General features: G+C 46.8%; 1 protein-coding gene across 1 annotated transcript in view; it reads right to left on the bottom strand.

Moving 5' to 3' along the window:
* The window catches only part of TBCD (tubulin folding cofactor D), a 207,664-nt gene that overhangs the window by 26,808 nt on the left and 157,593 nt on the right, over positions 1 to 23,263 (bottom strand). Inside the window, exons 20-27 of the mRNA XM_029080077.1 lie at positions 21,261 to 21,334; positions 20,675 to 20,792; positions 19,371 to 19,431; positions 18,165 to 18,187; positions 7,888 to 7,919; positions 5,479 to 5,541; positions 4,088 to 4,164; positions 938 to 1,019 (exon numbers count right to left, since the gene is read on the bottom strand). Of these exons, the coding sequence (XP_028935910.1) occupies positions 938 to 1,019; positions 4,088 to 4,164; positions 5,479 to 5,541; positions 7,888 to 7,919; positions 18,165 to 18,187; positions 19,371 to 19,431; positions 20,675 to 20,792; positions 21,261 to 21,334 (530 nt within the window). The remainder of the gene's footprint in view (positions 1 to 937; positions 1,020 to 4,087; positions 4,165 to 5,478; positions 5,542 to 7,887; positions 7,920 to 18,164; positions 18,188 to 19,370; positions 19,432 to 20,674; positions 20,793 to 21,260; positions 21,335 to 23,263) is intronic.

Here is a 23,263-nt window from a genome sequence, read left to right as displayed (position 1 = left end):
AGAAAGGCAGGTGGTAGAGAAAACCAAGTTGGGTAAGACTGCATGGGGAAATGGTCCCCCACCCCAGCACTGCCTAGCGTCCTGGGCCCCCTGGGCAGGGGTGGCTAAATCAGTGCTCCTGGGGTGGCCAGCGGCTGCGGGTGCGGCTTGCCTTCTCGGGAGATGACTTGGCACCCCACGCCAGGCCGGGAGGGACGACTAGCAGGTCTGCACGGCGGATGGCAAAATCAGCACACGGAACTGGAGAAACCGGTGCCGTCTCCGCCCCGGACCCGCCCTCGCTCCCACATCTCCCTCCCTCAGGTGCATCTGGCCGCCAATCCGAGCGGCACGAAGCTTCCCACCTGCCAAGCCGTGTCCCGTCCCTCCAGCTTCCCTGAAATGCTCTTGCCCACAGACACAGAAAGCCGGGGAGGGGAGAGGGGTAAGGGAGCAGCGTGACCTAGTGGACAGAGCACAAGTCTGGGAGTCAGAAAGACCACGGCTATGCCACTGATCAGCTGAGGGACCTTGGTCAGCTGATTGAGTGCTTACTGTGTGCAGATCACTATATTAAATGCTTGGGAGAGCACAATACAAGAGACTTGGTAGACAGGTTTACAGTCTAGAGAGGATCTTACTGTCCATGGCGATGACGGGACGGACTAAAAGTGGGGCCCTAATTCAACAGTAGCCGATGGAGACACCCTAAAAAGATGCTCCTTCCATCCCTTCGGGGCCTTCTTTTGACCAGGAGGAAATGTTGATCGTCATCTAAGGGTGTGCATCTGATATATGACTCAGTATACCGCACTCAGGCAGGGCTGGGGATCGGCCCATTCGCGATGGGGAAGCTGGAGGAATCTGTCTGCCTTTTCTGGGTCTTTCCGAACTGAATGACCATAGTGAACGACCAGTGGTGCTCATGAAAGGAAACAGGCAGGCGTGAGTCACTCACCCTGGATGGCCGGATCTGCTGCTCCCTGTTCACTCAGGTAATATTCGTTGCACAAGGCGGTCAGAGCTGACACAGCGGCTTCCTAAAATAAAGGCAAGACTGTGAGCTTAATAAAGCTGACTTCACCGGGCTTCAGGCACGGTGATTTCACTGGAAAGATGAAATGACATGGGCCTACCATGTGTGAGGTCATTCCTTTTTATGTCCTTGGACTTTCGACCCAGTTATTATTATTACAATAATAATAATAACTGTGGTCTTTGTTAAGCGCTTACTATGTGCCAGACACTGTACTGACTGCTGGGATAGATACGATACAATTGGGTTGGACACAGTCTACTTGGTCCCTGAAAACTGGGTCAAAGGGAAGTGACGTCGGCTGGGTCGAATTTTCTCCAAGAAGCAAGCTACAGATGGGTGATTTGTTCCTGATCCGAGGTGGGTTACTGCATTTTCACCAAAATGATCCAGAATTGTTTACTCAACAAATCACAGAGGAATAATTCACCTACATCAATATATTTACAATGAGCAAAGAAGTTTCACGAAGGGGCAACCCATTTTTATTTCCTTGGAAGTCCAAGGTTAAGCTCCTTGTTGGGGGGGGTGGCGGGGACACTATGACTACTGACTCTGTTGGACTATACTCTCCCAAGGGCTTAGTACACTGTTCTGCACACTGTAAGTGATCAAAAAATACCACTGGTAGATCGGCAGATTGATCTGCCCATCTCAGACGCCTCCTCCTACCATTTGCTCTCCAAGACATAGTGCCATGAAGGAGGCCAGTGTGGTAAATCTGACATCCGTTGTAGGCATGGAATGTGTCTGTTATATTACGTTGTGCTCTCTCAAGCGCTTAATACAGTGCTCTGCACACATTAAGTGCTCAATAAATATTAGTGACTGAAACAGTATGTAAATTAAAAAAGGCAGTCATTGCCATTCACTATACCTTTAAAAGTAGAGGCTGCCTGTATACCAATCCAGCTTTCTTCCACTCCACCACTTCTGCTGTGTTCTGCAACCACTAAGTGCTTAATGAATACCTCTAAACAATTACTTACTACTAGCTCAAAAAACAGCACTGTAGCATCTGCAGAGTCTACGCAGAATCAATCAATCATTGGTATTTATTGATCACTTTGCACAGAGCATTGTATTAAGTGCTTCGGAGGGAAAAACACAATGGGATTGGCAGACGTGTTCCTTATCCATAACGAGCTCACAGTCCAAAAGTCCACTTAAAAAATTCTGCCCCTTGGGGCGCAAACTTGAAAACAGTAATAATTGTGGTTAAGCGCTTTCCAGGTGCCACGCACTGGGTTAGGCTCGGTCCCGGTCCCACACGTGACTCACAGTCGGAACTGAATCCCCATTTTCCAGATGAGGAAACTGAAGCCCAGAGAAGTGAAGTGACATGACCCAAGCCACACAGCAAGCCAAGAATTGGCAGAGCTGGATGAGAATCCAGGTCTTCTGACTCTCAGCTCTCCTGGATCCTGAGATCTTTCCTCTAGGCCGAACTGCGGTGCTATGTTTCTGCTTGATGTCCGACTTCAGTTTACTGTCCAGGAGTATGGGAGGGGCAGTGGGGTGGAGGTCCTCACTTCTACATGACTTTGCTGGGGGAAAACTGGTTATTTATTGAGCGCCCACTGTGTGCAGAGCACTGCACTAAGAGCTTGGGAGAGCACACTATAAGAATAAACAGACACATTCCCTGCCCACGACGGGTTTCCGGTCCAGGCAGCGTAAGGTGACTGACTGAAAAATTCCTACAGGCCATGAGTTAAATTGATCTCGGCCCCCAAATCTTGGACCCTGGGATGGCAAGGGGGCAGGGCTGTGGGGGAGGTTGAGAGGAAGAGTGTTAAATGTAGAACGACCCATCAGACCTCAGGGCACCGTGTCCCACCTCTGGGTTGTGAAACACTATAAATCCTCACAGGGGAGAAGGAAGAAAGGAGCAGGGCTCCCTCTTAATGATAATTAAAGAAATAAATCGGGCTCCAGGCAATCAAGAGTGATCGTAAAAATGTAATTTATGGCTCCCAGCAGCGACACTGTAATTCTTCGGGCGACGGGTGTTCATTGCTGGCAGATGCATCATCGCCAGGGCCGTGGCAGGTTCGGGAAGAGGTGAAGAGTTTGCAGGCTGGGAGGAAAATTCCCGCCGGCTCTTTCATCTTGAGGCCTGATCTCCGGTTGTCCTAGGAGCTCGCACAGTCGCTGGGACTGTGATGGGAACAGCAGAATGAAAGCTCAGGCTCCAGTAACCGGCCCTGCTTATTTCACTGGTTTACCCAATGCCACAGTGGAAGAGCCAAATTCTGGGGGGCGGGGGTCATCCTATAAACAGCCCACTGATAAACAGGCGGTGCTACTCTGGAACATGGAGGAGTCAAGCAGCCATGACGAGTAACCCCAGACCCAAAAAGGAAGAGAGCAGAGGTTTCAGCTCAGGCAACAGAAACAAATCCGAAACCATGCCTTTTTTAGCTGAGGAACTGTAGTCAGTTTATATACGTGTAACTGTTTTTATGGTCTTTGTTCTGCGCTTACTCTCTGTCAGGTCAGGCACTGTACTAAGCGCCGGAGTAGATACAAGCTAATCAGATTGGACACAGTTCATGTCCTACATAGGCTCAGAGTCTTAATCCCCCTTTTATAGATGAGGTAAATGAGGCCAAGAGAAGTAAAGTGACCAGACCAAGGTCACCCAGCAGACAAGTGATGGATCCGGGATTAGAACCCAGGCCTTCAGATTCCCAGGCTCCTATCTGACATGATGGATAGACTGCATGTTCCTTGAGGAAAGGGATTGTGACATCTACCTGTAACATTCTCTCCCCTGAGTTTAGTTTGGTACCTTGAAGACCACAGACCCTCAAAAAATCCTATCCATCGGCTGACTGACTGATGTTGATATATTGGCTGTGTTGGGACATCTGCAGCGGCAACACAGAGGATCAAAAATTCCAAGCCAAAGCTCACTTCCCGCCACTCCCAAAAGAGCACATCATTTCCCTAGAAGTCCAGGGGATCATGCTATGTGGAGAGGAACCCAAGAGAAAACAACTAGGCCTGTTTGCCGTCATGTACCTGCTTACTGCAATCAAACAACAAGAGGGGTCAACAGCACTGTACCTTGATCTGCTGTCTTGCACTGCTGGAAATCAGGTGGAGACTTTTTAAACTGTCATTAATCAGGCACTGCCAGCTACCTGTCGGAGCACGACATGAATTCAGATTAACTCGGAAAATAACCTGCATCACAATCATTTTTCTTGAAGAAATCTCCCCGCTTATTTCTTGGTTCTCAAGTTGCGGTCAAGCCAATTTTACCGGCCTACGGATTTTATGTCTGGTTTCTTCATATGTGACGTTGAACCCCGCCCCTTGCCCCCCCAAACTGAGGTACAACAGGCTTGGGAAAATCCAGTCAGGTGTATGCTGTACTCCAATGACCACTTTGGTTTTGTTCTTAAAAAGCACACTTGGCAAAATTGAACATTTCTCCAGAAACTGGTTCTCCGGTCAGCAGGGTGGCAGTGGCAAACTTGAACATTTCTCCGGAAACTGGTTCTTCGGTCAGCAGGGTGACAGCAAGGTAGGATTTGGGGTTGGAATGGAAGACACCCACTTTCCTGAGAAAATATATGCTTTCCACTCAGACTCATCCCTATTCTCCTGCCCCAGGAGTGTTAAGAAAGAGACAAACCCACAGGCTCAGATCTTGGGACAGCGAATGGAGATAACCTTGGGGCTCAGCTCTTGAATCTGAAACAAGGCAGGTGCAGGGCAGTGCTGAAATGAAGGCTAATCAGCTCCTCCCATTTGAACGTTATTTGTGTGCTACTGATTTCCACAAGGCATCTTGGAGCTGGGGGTGGTGGGGAGAGGGAAGAGGAGGTGAAAGGCAGGGTTGGAGGAGAGAAAGGAGAAGGGGAAGAAGGAGTGAAGGAGAAGAGGAGGGGGAAGAGGAAGGGAGAGAAGGGGGATGGTGTAAGAAGAGAGAAGGGGAAGGAAGGAGAGGGAAGAGGGGAGGAGGGGAAGGAAGAGGAGGGGAGAGGGAAGGAGAAGAGTGAAGATTTTAGGAAGGGTTGGCATGGGGAGGAAGGGGAGTTGGGGAAAGGAGAGAGGTAGAGGGGAAAAGAGAAGTGAGGTGGCAGGGAAGAACCTCAGAGGTACCTCCAGTTGGGGGAAATTTGAAATAGCCCATTAAATGAGCCCTCCTTGACACTAATACAGTCTTCCAAAGAAAATCATTTTCATTTAGGTGTCATATTTGAAGTCATTGCACATTTCCTGGTCTATGGGGCAGCTTCCTAAAGTTGTTCATCCTGACAAAGAAGCAGAACCTGAAATCCATTCTTCAGGGCTGCAGGCCTTCCTCTCTATCTACTGTCCAACTCCAAGATTCAGACTCACTCGAGCAAATCAACTCATTCCAGTTCTCAAAGCCCAGTAAACTAAGAGGAAAAATTATCCCAGCAAACCACCACAGGACGAGGCGAATCACAGAAAATATTACAAACCTATTACTGGATCATTTCTGAAAGGCATTTTTGAAAGTGACAACTTCTCTATTAAAGTGCACACTGCAAAGGAAAAGATAAATCTATTTGAGCATTCCTGAAAAACCCTACAGAAAAAAACAGCTAGCAATTACTTAAGGTCAAAGTAACCAAAGGCAGAATCAGAGTAACTAATTCCAAGGTTCTGGCTAAAAAGAACCCTGCAGAGAGGTTAAGATTCAGCTTTTTTTTTGCCTAGGCAGCTTCCAGAGATGATGATGATAATACTACTAGTAATCAATCAATTGATGGTATTTATTGAGTGCTTAATGTGGTATTTGTTAAGTGCTTATTATGAGCCAAGCACTGCAATAAGCACTGGGATACATACAAGATAATCAGGTCTCAAATGGGGCTCGAAATTGAAGTAGGAGGGAGAACAGGCATTGAATCCCCATTTTGTAGATGAGGGAAATGAAGCACAGAGAAGTGAAGTGACTTGCCCAACGTCACCCAGCAGGCAACTGGCAGAGCCAGCATTAAAACCCAGAACCTTCAGACTCCCAGGGCCGTGTTCTATTCACTAAGCCACCCTGCTTCTCTTGAAAACTATGGCTGGGGTTTTCACGTCACCTACTTGGCTGCCTGATGCTGAGACTTCTAAGACTCCGTGTCAGGGAACAAACGGTTTCAGTCAATTAATCGTACTTATTAAGCACAAACTATATACAGAGCACTGTGGTAAGCACTTGGGAGTTTATACTATAACAGAGTTAGTAGATACATTCCCTGCCCTCAGTAAACTTACAGTCTAGAGAGGAAGACATGTTAATGTAAATGAATGAATTATGGATCTGTACATAGTGCTATGGGGCTAAGGCAGAGGTGAATAAAGGGTGCAAATCCAGTGCAAGTGTGACACAAAAGGGATGGGAAGAGGAGGAAATGAGGGCCTAGTCAGGAAAGGCCTTGTGGAGGAGATGTGCTTTCAATAAGGCTTTGAACGTGTAGAGGGTGATCATCTGCTGGATATGAAGAGGGAGGGTGTACTAGGACAGAGGCAGGATGTGGGCGAGAGGTCTGTGGTGAGATATTCAAGACTTAGGTACAGTGAGTAGGTTGGCATTAGAGGAACAGAAGTGTATGGCTTGGGAATGTGTCTGCTTATTGTTATACTGTCCTCTCCCAAGCTCTTAGTACAGTGCTTTACACACAGTAAGCATTCAATAAATACGATTGAATGAATAGGAAATTGGGGAAGTAAGAAAAGGGGAAAAGGTGATTGAATGATTGGTAAAGAGTTTCTGTTTTACAGAGGTGGATGGGTAATCACTGGAGGTTTTTGAGGAGCGGGAAAACATGGACTGAACTTTTTTGTAGAAAAATGATTTGGGAAGCAGAGTGAAGTATGGATTGGAGTGGGGAGTGGATCGTACGCAGGAGAGAAAAAAAGCGGACTGTGGAGGTGGATCCAGGGTTATGGGTTAGTGGTACGAGATCGATGAAGGGATAGGGGAACGAGTGAATTGAGCTCAGTAGAGACAGTAAATTTGACAGTGTCAGTTTGATCATCAAGGGAAGGTAGTCTGCGTAAGGAGACAAAATGGGGTATGATGACTTGAGAAAATTGGATGGGGTCCAAGACCAGAGGTCTCTGTGAGGGATCACGACAGATTTGCAGGGAGGAGGTGTGTGGGGAGAAGGAAGGTGAGGAGATTGTGACTGGATAGAGGGATTTCGGAGTTAGTGGGGATAGGAATCATACAGTGATTAGAGATGATGAGATCGAGTGTGTATCTAAGTTGCTGAGTTGGGGAGGTGAGGTGGAGCAGATCAGTGGAATAGAGGAGTGACAGAAAGTGGGCAGGTAAGTACAGATCTCTAAACCATAAACTCCTTCTGGGCAGGGAATGTGTCAACTAATTCCTTGTACTCTCCTAAGCACTTAGTACAGCATTCTGCACAGAGTCTTGTCTTATGCCGTCAAGTCATTTCCGACCCATAGTGACACCACGGACATATCTCTCCCAGAACGCCCCGCTGTCCATCTGCAATTGTTCTGGTCGTGTATCTGGTCTTGGTAAAAATAGAGAAGTGGTTTACCATTGCCGCCTTCTGCGCAGTAAACTCAATTCTCCGCCCTCGACTCTCTTCCACGCCACTGCCTCCAGCACGGGTCAGTTTTGACTCGTAGCAGATTGCCTCCCACTTGCTAGCCACTGGCCAAGCTAGGAATGGAATGGATAGGCGTCTGCTTGACTCTCCCTCCAGGTTGCAAACCTGAGAGGGGACTGCAAAGAGTCAGCACTCAATAAATACCACCATTTGATTGACTGAGGTAAGAAAAGTAAATGTGGTAAAAAAATACTCCCGGGGGTTGTTCTTTTCATCGAAATGCAGCCCCCACCCAATCTCCATGCTCGGACTTACCTGCTTGCCTCATGAGTTCACCACCCAATCCTCTGCAAAACAATCAATCAGTAGAACCATGGTTAATCCTTTTTTGAATTACAGCAGAGCAATAAAAGTGCAACTCCAAACCACTCATTCTGGAAAATTACTCAAGGATCTTCACCAACTCACTCCATCTTACCTCTCTGCTCTCTCCAGCCACTACTTCCCGACTCACTCTCATCACTCCTCCCTACACCAACTTCGAGGGGTACGTGATAAGCTCCTAACTGGTGGGGATCACATCTACTAACATTATTCTTTCCCAGGTGCTTAATAAGTGCTCCCCACACAATAAGCACTCAGTAGATCCCCTTGACTAACTGATTCTCGCCTCTCCTGCCTTGGTACCCCTCCAGACTGTGAAATAGTTGTGGGCAGGGAATGTGTCTGTTTATTGTTATACTGTACTCTCTCAAGTGTTTAATACACTGCTTTCCACATAGTAAGTGCTCAATAAATACAACAGAATGAATGAATGGTTTTCTCACCCAGGCTGCTCCCCAGGTCTGGATTTCCCTCAGCTAACAGACCACAGAACTCTCCAAGGTCAAAGCCCTCCTATGATTCCACCTCCTCCAACAAGCCTTCCCTGTTTAATTCCCTACATCCTGAGCCCCAGCAACCCAACAGCCACCTCTAGCACATATTTATTCATTCCCATCTTTACTATTATTATTATTCTATTTGTTAAACAATCAATGGAATTTATTGAGCGCTTACTATGTGCAAAGCACTGTACTAAGCACTTTGGAGAGTACAGTAAAGCAGAATTAGTAGACATTTTCTGTCCATCTCATCAATCAGCTTAGCTCAGGGACCTACACTTAGAAGGTGCTCAGTAAATACCATTTCTACTACTGTTAATAATAATTGTGGCTTTGTGAGGCTTTTACTAAGTGACACGCACTGCCCTAAGTGCTGTGGAAAAACAAGGTGATGAGGTTGGACACAGTCTCTGTCCCACAGGGAGTTCACAATCTAAGTAGGAGGGAAAAGAGGAATTGAATCCCCAAACCTGAGGCACGGAGAAGTTATGTGACTTGCTCAAGGTTATGTAGCAGGCAAGTTGGGATTAGAACCCAGGTGGCTTCTGTGGCAGAAACTTGTTTCTAACAGAATACGTGGGCAGAGGCTGTCCAAGACTTGTGCTCTATTTGCCAACTCTAGTGCTTTCTAAAAAAAAGTAAAGGAACTTGAGGTGCTGGAAAGATGAATCCCTGGAGAATAGACCTGAGAAATCAACTGCCAACACATGGTCGCCAGCCCAATCAGAAAAGGTAGTAGGCACATTTAATTGTGATATTTCTTAAGCACTCACTATGTGCTCCACACTAAATGAAGCGCTGGGGTAGATGCAGATAGATATAATCCTTGTCCCACATGGGGTGCTCAGCCTAAGTAGGAGGGAGAACAGGTACTGATCCCTATTTGAAAGATAAGGAAAACTGAGGCACAAAGAAGTGAAATGATTTGTCCAAGGTCACAGAGGGGCAAGTGGCAGAGCCAGCATCAGAATCGTATTTTCTGACTCCCAGGCCCCGGCTCTTTCCACTAGGCCTTGCTACTTCTCAAACACAAAGGACACCAACTCTGTTGTATCCTACTTTCCCAGGGGCTTAATACAATGCTCTGCACCTGATAAGCGCTCAATAAATACCATCAGTTGAAGGACTGACACCTTAAAAAAAACTTCTTAGATCAAGGAGATCTCGGTGCCTCAGTTCCCTCATCTGTAAAATGGGGATTAAGACTAAGAACCTCATGTGGGACAACCTAATTACCTTGTATCCACCCCAGCGCTTAGAACAGTGCTTGGCACATAGTAAGCGCTTAACAAATACCAACATTATTATTATTATTAACAGTCACTGAAACCAGGAGGGAAGGTGACCCTAGTTTTCAGCTGGGTGTACTTCAGTGGAAGAAGGCTATGCTAAGAATTCTCAAACTTTCTAACAGCCCAAATTCATGTTTTTTAATTGATTTTGGTGGGGCACTTACTATGTGCCAGACACTGAACTGATCACTGGGGTAGATACAAGATAATCAGGCCAGATATAGTCCCTGATCCCACATGGGGTTCACAGCCTTAATTGCCAGTTTACAGATGAGGTAACTGAGGCCCAGAGAAGAGAAGTGTCTTGCCCAAGGTCACACAGCAGACAAGTGGAGGAGCCAGGATTAGAACCCAGGTCCTATTGACTCCCAGGCCCAAGGCCTATTCACTAGGCAACACTGCTTCTCCAAGGCATGTTCAGAGGTTCCACCTCTGGCCATCTACTTACCCAGTGGAAACCTGCCAGAGAAGGGCACATCACTTAACTTCTCTATGTACCAGCTTCCTTATCTGTAAAATGAGAAATCAATGCCTGTGCTCCATGTGGGACAGGGAATGTGTCCAACCTGATAACAGTGAGCACACTCTAGACTGTAAGATCATTGTGGGCAGGGAATGTTTCTACCAACTCTGTTAAATAGTATTCTCCCAAGCGCTTATTACAACGCTCTGCACACACTAAATGATCAATAAATAGCACTGATTGACTGACTGACAAATCCCCCCACCCCAACAAAAACAAACCAAAACCTGACCACCTGCTTAATTCACTCTCTGGTCTTTATCTCCCTCCATGAACTGCACTCAGCAAATTCCATCACCAGCCTCTGTGTTCTTACTTACAGTTCAATCCATCGGTGGCATTTACTGAGCACTTACTATGTGCAGAGCACTGTACCAAGGCCCACCTTCCTTTTGGAGGCTCTGACCCTGCCTTTCAAGAGCCTTTCACCTGTTCCAAAGTTTACAGCAGAGGCTTTTTACTACAGTGGCAGCTCCATTCAGGGCTTGTCTCTTTTCGTTCTGAGACAACTGGCCCGTTCTTGCGAGGAGCGAGCTACTTCCTTCGCTTTGCGAGAGCACTGTCAGGTGGAGAGTTTCGGTGCCGAATGGGGATTTGGCACTGGGCCATCCCGAGCAATAAAGCTTACCATAGACTCGGGTGTCAAAAGATATTCCTCCTGGAAGTTCTCCAGAAAGGTAAGAGCCGCTGCTGACACACAGTATTGAGCATTAGTCTTGGTTTAATGGTAATTTAAGCAGTCTCGGTATAATGTCAACTATTAAACAAGTCTGGCCATGCATTCCCTACACCCAAAAGCTGCAGGGACTCCAGGCTCTCCCTTCCTCCACAACACACACACACCCCTTTGATTTCCAACTTTATAAAACACGCCATCACCCTCAGTCCTATACACTTCAGCAAAACTGGCTGACTCTGCTGTGACTTCAGGCTATGTTATTAGAGACCTTCCTTCTCCTTACCTAGCCAGCGGACTGACTTGTATACTCATTCCTTCAATCATAATTATTGAGCGCTTATTGAAGGCAGAGCACTGTCTATTCAGGCGGGCTTGGGGTAAGTGAATTCATAATTATAATAATTGTGGTATTTGTTAAGCGCTTACTGCGGGCCAGGCACTGTACTAAGTGCCAGGGTGGATACAAGCAAATCAGGTTGGACACAGTCGCTGTCTCACAGTCTCAATCCCCATTCTCCAGATGAGGGAACTGAAGCTCAGAGAAGTGAAGTGACTTGCCCAAGGTCACACAGCAGACAAGTGGTGGGGCCAGGATTAGAACCCAGTCCTCCCGACTCCCAGAGCTGTGCTCTATCCACTAGATCTTGCTGCTTCTCCTACTCTACTGCCTCGTAGTTTTCCGAACACATCATCCAAAGCTCTGCACACAGTAAGCGCTCAATAAATACCATTACTGGACTGCCTCCCGTGATGCAAAAGCCCGGTGACAGCAGAACTATCGCTCCTGTGGGCCGCGGGGAACAGGAGAGAGTCGTTTGCAAGGATGTCTTTTTTTTGCCAAGTTGGAACTGGTCTCCCTCAAAGCCAACAACGGGCTGCATGAATACTGCTACCTGGCCCGAAACCACAGAGTTTTCATGACCCTTCAGGCCTGCTGCTCATGGAGCCATGCCATCGCCATGACAGATCATGTTGGAACCAGAAAATCTGACATCCTTCCCATGGCCCTTACCCTGGCAAGCGGGCTTAGTCAGCCTATTCAGGTAATAGTTGCCCAAGGGCTATTGGAGGGGAGAAGACTTTCCTTTTCCGCTCCCTCGCTCTACCCTCTGGCCCACCCACGGCAGGCAGCAATACTGTAAAGCAGGTGCCTGGGGGAGTGAGGAAAATGGAGAAGCAAAAATAGGCCTGAACCTAGTTCTTCCATAATACACACAGAGAATTGACATTGGAAATCAATGCCTTAGCCTGAGAGGTAGCGTGGCCTGATGGATAGAGCATGGGCCTGGGAGTCAGAAGGACCTGGGTTCTAATTCTGGCTGTGCCACTTGTCTGCGGTGGGACCTTGGGCAAGTTACTTCACTTCTCTGGGCCTCAGTTACCTCATCTGTAAAATGGGGAATTAAGACTGTGAGCCCCATGTGGGACCCGAACTGTGTCCAACCTGATTAGCTAGTATCTACCTCAGAGGCATGTACAGTGCCTGGCATGCAGCACTTTACAAATACCATCATAAAAACAAAATGAAAAAACAGCCCTTAAAGTTCTAAATTGGGAAGACCACGAAGTTAAATCTACATCTGTTTGCTCTCCTCCGTGCTTAGGACTAAAAATCATGGTAATAAAAAGAATGACTTTAATCCAATGTTGCTAGGCAGAAGTATTGGCAGAAGTAGGGAAGCAGCATGGCTCAGTGGAAAAAGCCTGGGCTTGGGAGTCAGAGGTCATGGTTTCGAATCCCGGCTCTGCCACTTGTCAGCTGTGTGACTGTGGACGAGTCACTTCACTTCTCTGTGCCTCAGTTACCTCATCTGTAAAATGGAGATGAAGACTGTGAGCCTCACGTGGGACAACCTGATTACCCTGTATCTCCCCCAGTGCTTACAACAGTGCTCTGCACACAGTAAGCGCTTAACAAATGCCAACATTATTATTGAGCTCACAATTCTCTACCACGTGGATTCTATCGAAGGAATCAATCAGTCGTATCTACTGAGCTCTTACTATGTGCAGAGCACTGTACTAATTGCTTGGAAGGGCACAATACAATAGAACGAGGGAAGAGTGGAAGAACTTGGTTTTCACCAATTATTGAGGGACATTTGAAAGCAAGGATCCCAGTCAACTCCACTCATATCAGTTGGAGAAAAAGGTCCGGTTTTTACAAAGTTTGAGAAGGGCTTTGCTAGAATCGTGGGTGTTGGCCTCATGATGACCTTCTTGAGGGGGAAGGGTTAGTGACGACAGAAGGAAGAGCTAGGATTTAGCTAGAACCATGGGTGTAACGTGTTTCCACTATACCCACTGTAACCTGACTATTTCTTAGTGTGGTGTTAGTCAAGAACGTAACCCCACCTCCACTGCAGGCTATAGGACAACTGGGTGTTCATCCCTAACCACGAGGAAGGAAATCAGGGAAGGCAATCCGTCACTTCCTTCTACTAAGCAGCTGGAATACGGGATTGGATGGACCATTTGATCTGACCCAATTAAGCCCTGCCTTTTGACCTCTGGTGATTATTTGTACGCCCAACTCTTACAGAACTCTTCTGGCCCTCTGGCAAGCCAGCAAAGGCATATGGCTAAATTAGCTTGTTCATATTCACCCTGATTTTTTTTTAATGCTATTTGTTAAGTGCTTATGATGTGCCGGGCACTGAATTGAATTCTCAGGTAGATATGAGATAATCAGGTTGGACGCGGTCTATGTCCCACATGGGGCATAACCATTAGGCCCCGCTGCTTCTCTCGGAGGAATCCTCATGGTTACTGTTGGGGCTGACCTATCTAATGGGATTCTGTTAACTCGCTTTAGCGATACAAAACTGTATTGAGATGGAGACCACACATACACACTTGGCTTTCTACATTCTCAAGGGATCGGGTTAGCACCCTTAAGATTCCACAGAGCTCTCGGTCCGATGCAAATCCTGGACTCTATGAATGTTGCTGTTGCTCACTGTAAAACGAGTTCAGCTTGTTCTACAGATTGCTCGCCTGAAAAGTCAAATTGTTAGCTTGCTTTACTTAATCTTCCCTGGTGGGTAATTATTCTAGCCCAGTTTCAGGACATTTGGCTGCATGGAGATCATCGTTATTTAAAGATTTGCCTAAATGAGAGTCGTCTTCTTTCTCAGTGATTTTTTTTCCCCCCACAAAGTGCCTTAAGGCAAGCCGACAGATGAAGAGACCTTTAGACAATGAGTCAAATTTAGAAGTCTTTATCTCTCATGCCGGCACTTTAACAGCAGCGCATAATACCGGCATATGCAAGAGTTGCACTTTAAGACAAAAACAGGATTACACCCCAAGCTCCACCCTGCCCTTAACCGAATCTCCACCAGCCAAGGCAGCCACCCACAGAGCCACGGTGTGTACATGATGTCATCTTTCTCAACCGAGGTGCGTTAAGTCCCGCACCCACAGTAGGTACCTGGTGGATCGGAAGTTTGAAGTAAACACACTTAACCCCCATGGTAAAGTTCAACCTTCATAAAGTCGCTAAAATCCACCCCTTCCTCTGCATACAACCGGCTACTATGTTGAACCAAGCTTCTATCCTGTTCCACCTTGATTACTCCAACAGCCTCCTTGCTGACCTTCCTGCCTCCTGTCTCTCCTCACTCCAGTCCATACTTCATTCTCATTCCCGGTTCATGGATATAATAATTATAATAATAGTGGTATTTGGTGCCAGATGCTGAACTAAGCACTGGGGTGGATACAAGCAAATCGGGTTGGACACAGTCCCTGTCCCATGTGGGGCTCACAGTCTTAGTCCCCATTTTACAGGGGAGGTAACTGAGGCCCAGAGATGTTAAATGACTTACCCAAGGTCACACAGCAGACAAGTCCTTCTGACTCCCAGGCCCATGCTCTATCCACTAAGCTACAAGATTGTCCAGTCCAGTCTCTGCACTCCTCAAGAATCTCCAGTGGTTGCCCATCCACCTCCACATCAAACAAACTTCTTATCATCGGCTTTAAAGCACTCTATCACCGTACCTGCTCCTACCTTATCTCGCTGATTTCCTACTACAACCCAGCTCACACACTTTGTTCCTCTAATGCCAACCTACTCTCTGTACCTCGATCTCATCTATCTCCCCTCCGGCCCCTCACCCAAGTCCTGCTTCTGTCCTGGAATTCCCTCCCCCTTCACATCTGCCAGACTTATCAAAGCCTTATTAAAATATTTTGTCCAAGAGACCTTTCCTAAGCCCTTATTTCCCCACTCCTATTCACTTCTTTCTCACCCTTCTACTTGAACTGGCACCCTTTATTCACCCCAGCCCAACAGTGCTTATACATATATATATATATATATATATATATATATATATATATATATATATATAAACACACACACACACACACACACACACATATATATCCACAATATGTAACTCTGCAATATTTTACTCTCCCAAGAGCTTAGTACCATACTCTACACACAGTAAGCGCTCAGTAAATACAACTGATTGAGTGAAGAGACCAGCATGGGTCAAAGTCTCCACACTTCTCTGCCTTCGATTCCTCCTTTATTTTCGGAGGGACCCCAAACAACGGATAGTGAAGCTTTCTTCTTTTACATTTCGGGCATACAAGAGGTGCGTCTCTGGACACGGGGACAACCACCATTATCCACTGTACCCCATTAATGGCAACCCTCTCTCCCTCATTGGAAAGGTTGGACTCAAACCCGCAGCCCGCCCTAGAGATCAGCATGCAATCAATCATATTTATTGAGCGCTTTCTATGTACAAAGCACTGTACTAAGTGCATGGGAGAGTACACTACAACAGCATTAGCAGAATCGCTCCCTGCCCATGACAAATTTATGACTAGAGGGGGAGACAGACATTAACAGGGAGGAAGTTTGGTTGTTTGTTTCATTGTATTTGTTAAGCGTTTTGTCTTATACAGATGAGTCGTCTCCGATCCATAGCGACACCATGGATACATCCCTCCCAAAACGTTCCAATTCCATCTGCAATCGTTCTGTTAGTGGGATCCACAGAGCTTTCTTGGTAATAATTTGGAAGCAGTTTACCATTGCCTCCTTCTGTGCAGTAAACTTGAGTCTCCACCCTATATATATTCTAGCTGTCCCCCCAGACTCCCATCCTATCATCATCAGTGGTACTGGGTGAATGTTTGCTGTGCTCAGAGCACTGTAATGAGCACTTGGGAGATTACCATGCAACAGAATTGGTAGGCACATTCCCTGCCCACAACGCACTTCTGGTCTAGACAGGGAGACAGATGTTTATATAAACAGTGAGAGAAGTACTGCCCAATATCCAATCTCCCCTCCTGATCTTTTCCTCTGGGTCCTGGTATGGCCTGCTCACCCATGGACCTTTCCAAACCCTTCTAGAACCTGTCGAGACTTTTGGCCTTGACAATTTAAGGTGTTAATGAGACCTATGTGCTTCCTACTCCAGGTAGCTTCCACAAAAAACCCATCAATGACAGAAATACTGCACCTTTGCTGCCTCTATATTAATTATCCAATGGCTGAACACAGTTCCAATCACTGGTTTCTTCACTCACCCTTTTATAAAGCCGTTTCCCCAACGTTTCACCCTGGCTAATTGGATCTTTGTTTTTGTAGGCATTTACCGAAATATATGGGACAGGAAATGTGCATTAATAACCTGTGACTGACTCCCAAATTGAAAAGAACAAGGTGAACCCAAATTCAGTTCAATCCAAATCACCGGTTTGTGACCGACTGTAAAATATAGAGCTCATTTTCCTGTTTAGGCAACACTGCCTAGTGGAAAGAGCAAGGAACTGGGAATCAGAGGATCTGGGTTCTAATCCCAGATCTATCACTTTTCTGCTGGGAAAATTTGGGAAAGTCATTTCCCTTCTCTGGGCCTCAGTTTCCTCATCTGTAAAATGGGAACTAAGTACCCGTTATCCCCCCTAGACTTGGAGCCCTACATAAGACAAGGGACTGTGTCTGACATGGTTTTCTTGTATCCACCACCAGACCTTAGTACGGTGCTTGGCACATAAGCGCTGAACAAATACCACAACTATTATTATTCAATTTCCAGGTTCAAGAGACAAAACGGTCAGAGCCACCCAAACCTACTGGCTATTCTGTAATAAGCCCCGATTCCAAGTCTCAAAGTGCAGCCACAAACATCCAGCTAGGGTGAACAACTTAGACCTTTTGTGAAAACATTTCAGTAGACTGTAAGCTCCTCTTCCAAATGCTTAGCAGTAATAATAACAACTGCATGGTTTGTTAAGCACTTACTATGTGCCAGGCACTGAACTAAGTGCAGGGGTAGATGCAAGGTGATTGGGTAGGACACAGTCCCTGTCCCACATGGGGGCTAACAGTTTTAATCCCCATTTTACAGGTGCGGTAAATGAGGCACAGAAAAGAAGTGACTTGCCCAAGTTCACACAGCAGACAAGTGGTGGAGCCGGGATTAGAACCCAGACCCTTCTGACTTCCAGGCCCCAGCTCTATTCACTAGGGCATCCTGCTTCCCAGTGCAGGGCTCCGCACACAGTAACCTCTGAATAAAGACCATTGGCTGACAGCTCCCTTCTGATTGAGAAAATATGCTTTGCCACGTTTTTTTTTTCCTTTCTCTTTACCTTGTCAGCTGTGTGATTGTGGGCAAGTCACTTAACTTCTCTGTGCCTCAGTTACCTCATCTGTAAAATGGGGATTAAGACTGTGAGCCACACGTGGGACAACCTGATTCCCCTGTGTCTACCCCAGCACTTAGAACAGTGCTCTGCACATAGTAAGTGCTTAACAAATACCAACATTATTATTATTCTTCTTATTATTATTAACTCGGCCACAAAATGCTTCCTATTCTCTGCTGGACTCTGGTTCTGCTCTGGAGGGGAGTAAGCTTTATAGGTTGAAACACGATGTCAGTAGCCTCTTCATTTCACAGGCATTAAGCCAGAAGAAGGCAATAGTAAGCCACTTTCGTTTCTTTCCCAAATGGACTCTGCAGGGCAGCAAATCAATAAATCACCATTTTCAATGGTATCTATTGAACACTTACTATGTGCAGAGAACTGTATTAAGTGCTTGGGAGAGTACAATAAAACAGAGCCGGGAGGCACGTTCTCCACCCACAATGGTATTTACCGAGCACTTACTGTAAAATAATTCAAATGTGGCACAGAAAAAAACCAAATTACAACTAGGATCTGTGACATCCTCTTACCTGTAGAGCTGGTGATCACTGAGCTGAAAGAAAATAGTGAAAGGATTTTAGTATTTACATCAGACACTTTCCTGTTCCCCACCAACATTTTCCAACCATTAGTTTTCACTCCAAAGAGCTGGACTCTGCTCTGTGCCTTGCCCTAGGTCACACAGCAGACAAGTAGCGGAGCGGGGATTGGAACCCATGTTCTCTGACTCCTAAGCCAGTGCTCCTTCCACATAAACCACACTAACCTCTATGTTATGTAGGAGAAAGAGGGGTGTGTGTCATTGAGAGCAGTGTATGTGACAGAGTATGAAAGGTGCATGAGAGAGGAAGAGGGGAGTGGGGGAGGGAGAGAGGTATGTGAAGGGAAAGTGTGTGTAGGGAAGGGATATGTATGTGGGTGTTGGTGGCCTGTGACTGAGACAGAGGCCTGGGTGAAAGCGAGGCGTGGCTGCGTGAGTCATGATGGACCCGACCTGATCCGGTCCGACCCCCAGGCACCCACGCCAGCGTCGGGGGTTGGATGGGAGCTTTGGGCCCTGGTCTGGGGAAGATGGGTGGAGGTAAGGTTGGAGGATGCTGCCCCACACGAATCAATCACAGCATCACCGCTGCTGCCTCTCTTTGCCTCCCGCCCCTCAGCCCCCGCCTGTGTCCATTTCTTCCCACACTGGCCAGCGCCTTGCTGCTCCATGGGGAAGATGGCAGGGTGACCTGTCGTCATTTCCCAAACGACCACTAAATTTGCAGTACTAATTTGTTTGTGTCTTTAAACCCTTCAGTAACCTGAATTGTGTATTCTCTTTCTCTCTCTCTCTCCCCCATCCCGCCCAGACTGTAAGCTCATTGTAGGAAGGGAATGTGTCTGTTCTATTATTGATTTACTGTACTTTCTCAAGCACTGAGTACAGTGCTGTGCACACAGTAAGCGCTCAGTAAATAGGATGGATTGACCCATGGGTCTCAGCACAGCTAAACCACAGTTCAGCCTGACCAGATGTGGGGAGATGGACCTTTTTTTTAAAAAAAAATATGGTAAGGAGTTGCCTCCCGGCTGTGGCTGAAGCAGAGTTCACATGGGGTGAGTGTTTGAGGTTTCTGGGCGAGGCCTCTCTCAGGCCCTGAAAACTCTGACAGGAGCAACACCTCCCCTTCCCCCAGCCTCAGGGCAAGGAGGGGATATCGCGGGCCTGACGTGGATCGTGAAGATACACGCACCTTCTGGTGGATCTGTTTAAGGCCCTCCAACGTCGCTTGGTCCAAATAGTCCGTGATTGGTCTGTGGGAGTACAAAAGAGCGTGAGGCTGTGAGCCCTGCCCCTATGGCCATACCCACTGCTCCATCCCACCCTGGGCCAACGGGTTAGCCAACGGCAATGGGAACGTCACATCTGGGGAGACACACTCAAAATGGCCAGAATGTTGCCGAACCATTCCAGACCCAGCGTGACCGAAGCCCAATAGCTGAGGAGCTAGATTTAGCTGGTTAAAAACAAACAGCAGCATGAACATCAGGCTTCCTGTCCAGGTGGTTTCTCAGACAGGCCATGCTGCTTGTCCAGTGAAAGGAGAGGAGAAACTCTCTTCCTTCTTCTTGCCCAAAAGACCAGGGGATCCGGCTGGGAAGACAAGTGTTTATGCTTCCCACTGCCTGAAGAGGAGAATCTCATCAGGAAATGGGAGCTCTGAGATGGGGGGAGGAGGAGGGGAACTTGTTGCAGTTCTCATCGTTCTGGGCATTTACGTCCATAGCCTTATACTCAGTGGCTTCCCTTACCTGCAACTTATTTTAATGTCTGCCTCCCCCGTTAGACTGCATAAGAGGAGGAAGCAGGGCCTAGCATCTGTACCGTATGCTCCCAAGCGCTTAGTACAATGATCCCAAAAGGAAAGAATGGATGGAGGGAGAAAGAAGAGAGGAAGAGAATGAAGAGAGGGAGAAAAGAAGAAATGAAGGCAGGAAGAGAGGAAAGGAGGAAGGAAAAAAAAAGGAAGAGAAGGAACAAGAAAAGGAGAGAAGGAGGGAGGAAGAAGGAAGGACAAGAAGGAAGGAGGACAAAGGAAAGAAAGAAGAAAGAAACGGAGCAAAGAATGAAGAGAGAGAGGAAAGGAGGAAGGGGGGGAGGAGAAGAGAAAGAGAGAGAAAGGAAGAAAGGCAGAGAGGAAGATAAAAGAGAGGGAAGGAAGACGAAAAGAAGAGAGGAAGGTAGAGAGGAAGAACAAGAGGGAAGGGGGAGAGAAGGAAGATGGGGAAGAAAGGAAACAAAAAGGGAAAGAGGGAAAGAGAGAGAGAGACAGAGACAGACAATGAGGATGAATGTCTGAAAGAGAAAACTGGGATACAGAAATGTTACCAGGCAATTGTAGGAACTCGAAAACCTTACATCACTGATACAAATAAACACAAATTATGATGGCTAAAATGTTCCCCAAACATGAGATCTTCCTAATTACACAGAGGGGTTCCTAGGACAGCTTGCATACGAAAGGACCCTGTTCGGCGTGTAATCTCGCCTTGATACCTCTTGTTCTCGGCCGCCAGCTTGTAGAGCGCATAGGTGATCTCAGCGCAGGCGAGGATGGCCCCATGGCGAGTATGTAGGTCTGGACCCACGGCTGAGGGCAGAAGCCTGGGGAACACTGGAAAACATGTGTGGCCCATCACGCACCTGGCAAGAACAACGCATACAGCAAACCCAACCGGCCCCTCCTTCGGGGCTCGAAACCACTAAGCCATACCACTTATTGGCACTTGTTGAGCACTTCCTACGTGCAGAGCACAGTACTAAGCACTCAGGAGACTAGAGTACAAAGGAGTTGGTAGACACGTTCCCTGCCCATAAGGAGCATAGCATCTAGAGGGAGGGACAGACATAAAAATAAATTACAGATGTGTACTTAAGTACTGTGGGGCTGAGGGAGGGGGAGAGAGAAGAGGGACTGAATCCCCGTTTTACAGATGAGGAACCTCAGGCCCGGAGAAGTGAAGTGTCTTGCCCGAGGTCTCACGGCCGGCCAGTGGCTGGAACTCGGGTCTCTCGGTTCCCGGCCCCATGGTCTTGCTGCTAGGCCGTACCGCTTCTCTGAAAACAAGGACTGGCTACTCACCGCTGTGGATCATGTACTCTGGAGCCTGCTTGGTGAGATTATGCAGAGCCTTGGTGGCCAGTTCTCGGATGACCCTGTAAGGTAGAAAATATTCCTATAGTCCCAACTGACTTTCTGGTGAAAGATCCCCAGGAACAGCAAAGAGACTGTAGGGAATGAAGTGCCTCGGGAGAGTACGAGAACGAGCCCCTTAGCTTCTTTTTACAGTCTGGAAAAATAAGCAACCACTTATTCTCCCAGACACATGAACAAAGGGAAGGAAAAAATGATCAGTCAAACAATAAACTGCATTTACTGGGCAATTATTGTGTGCAGAGCACTGTAATAATAATAATAGAATCTATTGCCAAGCACTATACTAGGCAATGGGATAATCAATGGTATTTATGGAGTGCTTACTATATGCAGAGTATTGGACTAAAATGTTCAGGTCTCACATGGGGCTCGCAATTTAAATAGGAGGGAGAATGGGTATTGAATCCCTATTGTATGGATGAGGAAACTGAGGCCCAGAGAAGTCAAGCGACTTGCCCAAGATCACACAGCAGGAAAGTGGCAGAGCTAGGATTAGAACCCATGTACTTCTGAGTCCAGGGCCTGGGCTCGTTCCATCATGCCAAACTCTGAGGGAATGTGCATAGGTCTCTGAGAGAAAGCAATTGGCAGAGCCAGGATTAGCAACCAGGTCCTCTGACCCCCAAGCCCATGCTCCTTCCACTAGGCCGTGCTGCTTCTCAGAATAGCACATTTTCCCAGAAGCCAAGTCTCCCACTGAAGGGGGACTGGGTGAACCTGCCTCGTCCTGACTTCTGGGCAAACACAATGAAAAGTCTTCTCTTGGGTGTCACTGAGAGACCTAAACCTTCGAACATTCTTTCTCAAAAGCATTTCTAGGCTGAGATGGAGCTTTCCAAAAAAATAAAATAATAAAAAAATTAACAATATAGAAAAGTGGCAGAACATCAAAGCGATGATAAGCTCAATCATGAGAATTTCAACATGGAGAAAATTGATCCTCTTCCTAGAAAGCTCATTTTATGAACCTTTTACCTGCTGAATGATGTGAGGTAGGGAACTCACCGACTATGACAGAGAATCAATTCCCTCTGGGAAAATATCCCAAAGGCCAGAGGGTACTCCAGACACAATTATTAGCTACCCAAATAGAAAATCAAATTTCCATTCTTTGAAACTTTGGGAGAATTCTTGAGGGGAGAGAGTGGAGAACCTAGCCTGTTAGAGCCGAGAGGATGGTAGAAAGAAAAGACTCAGAGAACAAAGTAAATGATAGGATCATCTTCTGGAATACCTGATCACATTTAATCTGTACATGACACAATTATGGTCCTGATCCTTCATGGGTATGCGCCATTTAATTAAAGATAATTATATGGGGGCGATGTTTACCCTCCAATACATGTGCTGCATTAGGTAAGAGTGGCTTTTCTTCGATGCCTAACAGCAGATTTGGGAACCAGGATCCTTAGATTACAAACTAACACACCAAAAAAGGATGTTTAAACCAAAAGTATGGAACAAGCCACGATGGATGGGACCAGACCATCAAGAGCCTGGTCAGACTATAATTTGGGAAAAGCACCTTTTGTCAACAATTCCCAAGATTATGGACGCCTGCTAAGGTTTCTACAACTTCAAACACGATTCTTGCTACTGTCATTCCCCAACCCTAGAAGCAGCATGGCCTAATGGAAAGAGCACAGGCCGGGGATCAGAAGGACATGGGTTCTAATCCGAGACCTGCCACTCCACTGCTGTGCGACCTTGGGCAAGTCATTTTTCTTCTCTGGAAAATGGGGATTGAGATTGTGAGCCCCACGTGGGACAACCTGATCACCTCGCACCTAACCCAGTGCTTGGCACATAGTAAGTGCTTAAAAAATACCATCAATACTATTGTCATTATTATTATTATGGAAACTGGCTTGGGCGACCACCACTGGCCTCTGGAACACAATATCTTGGAAATCTTGTTGATGCTTTTC

Source organism: Ornithorhynchus anatinus, chromosome 15 (assembly GCF_004115215.2).
Source record: "Ornithorhynchus anatinus isolate Pmale09 chromosome 15, mOrnAna1.pri.v4, whole genome shotgun sequence".
Lineage (NCBI taxonomy): Eukaryota > Metazoa > Chordata > Mammalia > Monotremata > Ornithorhynchidae > Ornithorhynchus > Ornithorhynchus anatinus.
This window is presented reverse-complemented; position numbering and strand designations above follow the sequence as displayed.